Source organism: Merops nubicus, unplaced genomic scaffold (assembly GCF_000691845.1).
Source record: "Merops nubicus isolate BGI_N331 unplaced genomic scaffold, ASM69184v1 scaffold2160, whole genome shotgun sequence".
NCBI lineage: Eukaryota > Metazoa > Chordata > Aves > Coraciiformes > Meropidae > Merops > Merops nubicus.
This window is the reverse complement of record NW_008583797.1, coordinates 159,105-167,433: the sequence shown is the minus strand read 5'-3', so window position 1 is coordinate 167,433 and position 8,329 is coordinate 159,105. Positions and strand designations below refer to the sequence as shown.

At 41.7% G+C, this 8,329-nt stretch overlaps 1 protein-coding gene across 1 annotated transcript; it reads left to right on the top strand.

Annotated features, from left to right (window-relative positions):
- Nucleotides 1-2,353: 2,353 nt before the first annotated feature.
- On the top strand, nt 2,354-7,492 carry TEX36 (testis expressed 36; the record flags this gene model as incomplete). The annotated part of the gene is made up of 4 exons (XM_008942321.1): nt 2,354-2,404; nt 2,625-2,756; nt 5,345-5,422; nt 7,297-7,492. Coding segments are annotated over exons 1-4 (457 nt in total), but the record flags the coding sequence as incomplete, so codon positions are not given.
- Nucleotides 7,493-8,329: the final 837 nt, after the last annotated feature.

Here is an 8,329-nt window from a genome sequence, read left to right as displayed (position 1 = left end):
CCTCGCCCGGGGGAAGGATGGTACATGGCAGGGTTGCGTAGCTTAGGTAAGGGAACGGGGGTTTGCAGGACGCTGAGTGACTGTAACCCTGGAACCAGTGGCCACCTGGGGATGGGCAACCTCAGAGTGTGGGGAGAGCAGGAGTTGTAGTGTGCTGGTCTCTGCTTGGCCACGGAGTTTGGCAAAGGGTTGGCTGTGATGGCCTAACAGGCAAACTGTGCCCTGAATAGTGCATAAAGGATTTTAAATATTGTTTTCTCATAAGAGGTAATTTTTATTCGTACATTACTCATAGTGGAGTCACCATCCCTGGAGGGGTTCAAGAAATGTGGACATGGTACTTGAGGACATGGTTTAGTGCTTATGGTAGTGTTGGGCTAACGGTTGGTCTTGATGATCGTGGAGGTTTTTTCCAACCTTAGTGATTCTCCATGCCACAAGAGGCAGTACAGCTTTTGACTGCTGTACAAGGGAAGTACAAGCACTCACTGCCTGTTGTCATCCTCCTGGGCAATCCATCAGGGCCCACCTGCCTTTACTGCTGTACTTTTCTGTCCTGCCACTGGCCCATACAGAGCTGGGATGGTTCCAGTCACCTTTGAAATATTTTCTCTCAAAGTTTCTTGAAAATGGCCTGAAGATTTGAAAATTATGGGATGACAGAAATGGAAAGTGCAGCTGCAGAAGCCTTGTTTCCTGTGTGAACCAAGTTAAAATACTTATTTTTTCTTATTTTCACTAACAAAGCATAGACCTGTTAGCAGCCAGAACAATATAAATACAACAATACACTTTGGTATGGAAATACACATACAGAATCTACTTTAAAATATATTTAAGATAATGTTTTAAAGTGGTTTTAGTCAAACTTGTATTATACTGGACCTATGCCACACAACTCTTCCTTAATTGTTTTATCCTAGAGTTGCTTTAGAATCTTTTCATGGTATTAGGAAGGGACATTTTGAGTTTCATCCTTAAAACTTCTTCAGCTTTGCCCACATATTTCTGAAAAACAGCAGGAAACACAAAACTTGCAGCCATTTAGGAAATAAAAAAGTACTTCTAGTGGAGTAATAATTTAAAAGCTGAAGTTCTGTTTGAGTTTGTAATAGTGGACCCAAAGTTACTGAATCTGAAAATGAATAGAATAGGATGAAAACAAATTGCAGGTTCATGTGCCTGTCACACTGTGTCTTTCTCTAGTTGTTTCTGAACTGAGGAGAAAACTTGTGGGCTGAGGTACAGTTTAATAACTAAAATAAAATATAATAAACAGTAAAAAAGTATGATAGAAATAGTAATGAAAAGGGAAATAACAAAAAGAGAGGGAAATAAACCCTTAGAAGGCTGTGATGCACTGAACTGAGGAGAAAACTTGTGGGCTGAGGTACAGTTTAATAACTAAAATAAAATATAATAAACAGCATGATAGGAATAGTAATGAGAAGGGAAATAGCAAAAAGAAAGGGAAATAAACCCCCAGAAGGCTGTGAGGCACAATGCAATTGCTCACCCCCTGCTGACTGTTGCCCCAGCAGCAATTGGCCCCTCCTGGCCCAGCTCCTCCCCAGTTTATATACAGGGTGGGAGCTCCCCAGTTTATACTGGGCGGGCTGTGCTCTGGTGGGGAATATCCCTTTGGGTAATGTGGGTGAGCAGGTCTGGCCACCTTCCCTCCCAGCTTCCTGTGCTGCTGCACACCGACAAGACAGGGAAAGTGGGAGAGTCCTTGATTCCTTAGCAACAGCTAAAACCAGCATATTATCAGCATTTGTCCCATACTGAACCCAAACCACAGCATGATTCTGGCTACTAAAAGGAAAATTAAATTAGCTCAGTCTACCTGGTGGTAAACATTGTTGGTGGGTTTTTTTTTTTCCTGTAACCAAAATTGCATTATCTGGACCAGCTTATTTGACATAAACAAGGTTTACATTACCCTCTTTAAGTCATAGAAGTCCTTTACCTATTTTTGTACTTAAAAGCATGCTCAGCATGGCATCATGAATAATAAGCTCCAAATAATTGCTCTTATCTTTATTATCTAAAGTTAGAGGAACAAAGTAGAATCAAGCCTTGAAAAGCTGCACCGTGGCAGCTCAATCTTCCCAAATACCATCACCTGCATCTGACAGCAAGGTGGAAAACCAGATTTTCCCGTGGGAACTTTGTAATGGCACTTTTATTCCTCTGGATCTTGCTGAAGCACCAGAATCACTTAGCCAGGCACTCAGGGAGGGTCTAAACCCCCAGCGGGGGATGCTGCACCCCCTCTGTGAGTGGGCCAAGTGGCCACCATGGCAACCAGGGCTCCCCGGGCAGAGTGGCCGGGTGGTGGGAGCCTGGAGCGATGCCCAAGCGCAGATGTGCCCGCCCCCGAGAGCAGCACGCCGGAGCTTGGGTGAGGGCTGAGTGGGAACCCTCCCAAGGTTTTTGTGGTAGAGGTTGGTTGTGCTGCGCGGGGAAGGCTCCTGGTTCTTCCAGAGGCCACTAGGTGCTGCTGCAGTCCAAAGAATAACAAATAAACGGGCAAATAGGATTTCGCCCACATTTCCCATCAGGTTTATTTGGGGGTTTGTTGCTGGCTTTTTAAACCAATCTCAATTTTCATTCTTTGGCAGTTTGCTCACGTTGGAACCTGCCAGGGTCAGCTGGAGACGACGACGGGCTGTGCACTGAAGCAGGGGCGGGACTGGAGAGCAGCTCGGTGTGCCGAGGCTGGATTGCTACCAGTTTACAGAGCTCGGGAGCAGGTGAGGGGCTGTGGCGGTGCACTCAGACTGCAGAGCTCCTTGGTTTTTCAAGACAGCGCTTGCAAAGTCCTAACTAAGAATAGCACTTAATGGTCGTTAGGAAAACACAGCAGCCTGCCCGGCTCTGTGCCTCGGGGAGCACAGGGATTGCTGGCTGTGCTCAGGAGGGAACATATTTTTGCTGTTACAGAGTTGTTTTGGGTGCTCAAAGCCCTCACATAGTTAGTGCTGATCTTCAGCACCAGTTACTTTTCCCTTTTATTAGCTGCTATAGCTCTTGGAGACACGTTTATGTTCCAGGAGATATTATCACTGATCTCAGTCCAAAACCTGTGCGTAAAGCCCTGTAAGAATGTTTAATTGAAATTTGATTATCTGTTTTGACTTGAATGGCAAAAAATCTGTATATTCAGGCAAAGAATTATTTTTTTTTGTTATGAAAAAGTCAGCAGCTTCCCATTTGAAACATTTCTCAGGCTTGCCTAAAAATGACAGTTTGGGAAAAAAAATACAGTATTTCAAAATAGCAGGTATTTAAAGTGTTACAGTTTCATAAACACCTTTTTATGTCCTTATTTTATCACCACAGTGAGCTTTGCTTTACCCACCCACTTTGAGCACAGAACCTGTTCTACTTGCACTTTCTATAAATGTAGCAATTACATTGAGTTCATTTCACCTATTTCATTATAATGAAGAGCAGAAATGGGCTGGGGAGGGGTATTTAAAAGGGAAGTGGGGCTGGTGGAAAGAAAAGAAGATTATACTGTAACATGAGTGCATTGTGTTGATCCCTTTCTGTGGAGCAGCTGGCCTTAGCCACTGTCTGGAAAGGAGAACCAGCTCAGATGGACCTTTTATCAACACTTGTGTGACTGTTGACGTGATGGTCTATGTCCTGTATTTACCAGCCCTTCACTCTTAAAAAGAATAAGTGGAATTCCTGTCATAAATCAAGAATTTCACTAAGAACAGCAGGGAGAGTAGGAAGAGGCATTCCAGGCTAAAATGTGATGTCACAGGAACACTCTGAGGAAGTTTGTTTATGGGATGTTATTAAGAAGTGCTGCTAGGGAAGCTCACTGCACATCAGGCTGGATAGCTCTAATCTCTTTGTGTGGGGGAGCTCACTGGCTCTGAGGTTAATTAATTTTCTCAGAAATCCAGTAGTGTTTCAGCCTATACTACCTCTTATTTCTTACTTCATGAGAGTGCTATAATTACTCTATAATAGATTTTTTTAAAAACCATTAGTTAATATGGAAAATCCTTCCAGAGATGATATTCAATATTTACCATCTTGATTTTCAATTTTCCTGTGGCATATAGGCACTAGTAATAAAATCTATCCCTAAAATGCTGAGTGACATGTAATTGCAGTAGAATATTTTAGTAAGTCCTAACATTTTACTGACTCAGAAGGTGCTTATTTTTAAACTCATGTATGAGAACCTATCTGTGGAATTCATTTATCCATTGAACTACAGTCTGGTTGAATCTGTATGAAAAAAAAACCAAGTGAGCATGTGGCATGTGCCTAAAAAAGGTAGAAAATCTGTCTAGTGTACCCAGTGCTCTAAGATATGATGATGCAGCTGACCCCATGCAGGCAAATTTTGTATTTGGTGATTCTTCTGGCTGGATCCAGCTTTACATTGTGAAAGATGTAAAGGCAACACTCTTAACTTACATTTATCATTTGAACTGAATCAAATTCATTTCACTCTGGAAACAGGCTTTTAAAAACTGTGTTACATAAAACCTGCTCTTCCATTTGGAGGTGAAGATCCTAGCTGGCAGATGAAAAATTTATTGCACAACGTTAAAAGTAATAATTTCTAGAGCATTTACAGAAAAAAAACCCACATAAATTTCCCAACATGAAGCAGGAAAATAATGCTTGGGGAAGAACAGAGGCAACCTAATAGTCCAGAAAGGTTTTCAGCATTTCAGTTTTTAGCTATTTTAATAATACTGCAATGATATATAATAAACTTTTAAAAAATTACATTTCTTAAATTACTTTTTAAAAGGTTCTTTTGCAGTTGTCCTTTTTGTCTCCTAAAACTCTATAGTTTCCTTTTAGCAGCTGGATGAACATTATGTTAAAGAATGAGATTATAAATTAGTTATGCAATTAATACCTCCTCCACTTCCCCTGCAACAAGCAGTGTACATGACATTCAGCACATAAATCATAGATTAATTCAGTTTTGAGGTCCCTTTTGTAGTTCATTTTAATTAGCTTTAGGCTTACTAGTGAATCAAACAAGGCAATGCTGACATATATCTCGTGTTTGGCTGCTTTGAAAATTCATACTTTTCCATTAATCATGTATATATTCAGCAAGTCAAGAGAACACAAATCCTCCTGACAATTTTGTACAAAATAAAAAAAAAATCCAGAGGGTCCACATTACCCCTACAAAATGATGTGCAGTTGAAGATTTAACATATGAACATGACTTGTGTGCTAGAATATAGGCAGCTGTAATTTCAGCAGCTGTCAGACTAGAAAAACTGACTTGTAGATTCAAAAAAAAAAGTATATTCAAGTAACATTTTTTTCCTATATTTTTTTTTTTCAGAAAGCAGTGAACAATTTCCCATTTTCTTCTCATGACAACAAACACTGTCTACAGAATGTAGCAGAGTATTTTGATCTTGTAAGTACCCAGCACTGAGAAAAATCAAGCAAGTTCATCTCTCTCAGCCTGCCAGAGATTAAACACAGTATCTTTTCTCTGAAAAAAATTACAGATGCTAAAGATTGTGAGAAGAGAAAAATGAAACAGCAGAGTAAAACACACTCTGTATTAGTACAGGGATGGGACTCCTCTGGGGCTGGCTCAGGTGTACAGCAGCACACATGGTCACTGGGAGTGGCTGAATTCAAGGGGAACAAAACCCTCATGATTTGTGTCTCTGACAGGCATTTTAGTGGTCCTGTTTTTTTTGTCTCAGTGTGGTTTGATGCTCAGTTGTAGAATCATAGTATTATTAAGGTTAGAAAAGACCTGTAAGATTATCAGGTCCAGCTATGGACACAACACTACCACGAGCATTAAACCATGTCCTGAAGTGACACGTCCACACAGTTTTTGAACCCCTTCAGGGATGGTGACTCCATCACCTCCCTGGGCAGCCTGAGCCAATGCCTCACCACCTCTGCAGGAAAGAAATTCTTCCTAATATCCAATCTAAACCTCCCATGATGCAGCTTAAGCCCATTTCCCAGTCTCCTATCATTAGTTAATTGGGAGAAGAGACCAACCCCCACTGCCTGCCAGCCTCCTTGCAGGGAGTTGTAGAGCACGATAAGGTCTCCCCTCAGCCTCCTCTTCTCCAGGCTAAACAACCACACTTCCCTCAGCTACTTCTGTAACACATGTTCCCAGACCCCTGCCCAGCTTCGTTGCCCTTCTCTGGACCCCCTCCAGCACCTCAATGTCCTTCTTACCCTGTGGTGCCCAAAACTGACCCCAGTGCTCAAGCTGTGGCTTCCCCAGTGCCAAGTCCCAGGGCATGTCCTATTAGTTTGCTAGACTTTGTATGTCCTATTAGTCTGCTAAAAGTGATTGGCCTTGTGATGAACTTTTCTAGGGTTCTCAGCCACTCATAATTCACAGTCCCACATATTTGGTTCAGCCTCCTTTTTGTCATAAGCTTAACCAATATCCATAGGACACCCACAATATATCTCTAGCATGTAATATTTCCAATCTATTTATCATATACCTTTTGAAATGTATGTTGCAAAAGCCACAGCTTTGAAAAGAATTTAAATTGTTTGGGACTTTTCTCTATGTGCAACAGTTTCATGTTTTTCCACTTTTCTTAGGTTGTTGACATCTTTCTAGGCAATAAAAGAAATAGGGCAGTTCACAAGGCAATGAGTAGAGGAGGAAGCAGTGAATTGTAATATTGAAAATTTGTCTGACTTTGGCCTCACTTAGACCTGGATTTTTCCTTGTTCATTATTCCCTGAGTAACCTCCATTTCAGTGCACTTTGAACGGTGTCTCGTAGTTTTAGAGATACTGATCACCCATAATTCCAAATAAATTTCCTGCAAGCTATGAAGTGTGAAAATCAGGCTCTGTGTGTGTGTGTGGACACACAAGGGATAGCTTTGAAGATTCAGATTTCATGGTCTGCTTCCGTTTCTCCGTTGCAGTCCGAACAGAAAATTATTAACCTACTTCTTTGGGTTACTCAGAAGATTAATTTATCTGGGTATAGCTAAATAGCCTTGAGTATAGAGCATGCCATGGAAATGCAGAGTATAAATGGTTTATTAGGACTAAGGGGTGGAAGGTCAACAGATTTGCCATTATATATACAACCAGAAATGTTCATACAGGCAAGTCTGACAATATTATTTTTAACTTGCTAAAGATCAACGAGGAGTTCTTGAAATCACTGTGGTAACAGCTTCGTTAACTTCCCAGTGGGGCAGCAACTGCTACAAGATTCATCTGTGAAACTGTGATTTTAAGTCATATGTTTAGAGGAATTTTTCTTCCAATGTTTTTTTTGAGGGTATGGGCCGGAGGAAGGTGGAACCAGAGAGACGACAGCACAACTCACAGAACTTCTGCCTCTGGGCTCACACACCCATCCCGAGCAGCAGGGATGGCTTTACCACCTACCAGACATCCTTTGTGGGAGAGCAAAATCCTGAGGGCCCATTTTGTAGGCGCTATCCAAGGCACCACTCAGAAAAATGGTGCCCTGGTAAACCTGTTCCTGAGAGTGAAGAAACCTGCAGCCAAGCAAGTCAGCTGAGTTATAAAAGCACCTTTGCAGAGCCAACTTCTGGTCAGCAGAGCCTTTTTCTCGAGAGCTGAGCTACTTGTTGCTCAGAGAGATGATGAAATAAATGTTTGTGTAAAGTGAACACGGTGGTACAGTTGAGAGTTCATTGAAATCAACCATCAGACATTACTCTGAAGCCAGGCTAGAAAAATTTTAATTAAGAGGAGCATTATGAAGAAAAGCACCATCGTACATATATTTAGAAAAACTGCTCTTAGGAGAACAGAGGTAGTGATTGTACCTGTGTTACTCAATACTGGTTAACCCTCATCTTGAGACAAAAGCTCCTTCAGCTTCTGAATCTGTGGTGTGGCTGTACCTTCAGCAGCTAACAGCATCTCTGTTGACAGAAGCATATGATGGAACTGGATCCCTCAGAGTTTGCCACAACAGGGAGCCAAAACTGCATGTGCAGGTAAGAGAGAAACTTTCCTGAAGGGTTTCATGGCTAGGCAGGCAGGTTACTACCCCTTAGAGAAACCAGATAAAAAAGCAGCTAGGCATTAAGTTGCTGTGCAAGATACCTGGAACGTTTGGTTGTAGCACAGCAGTTGTGTAAGGAAAGACAGAAAGGATGTTGTAAACAATGTTTCTGTGCCTGTGGGGACACTCTCAAGTTGTGAGTGTACTTTTGTGCACTTCAGTCATGGCAGAAAGGGGAGAAAAACTCAAGCTGAAAGAGGAAGGCTTGAGTTTGAGGTGGACAGAACCTGAAAAGAACTTTTATCAGAATCATGTTATAGTGATGTGTCCCTA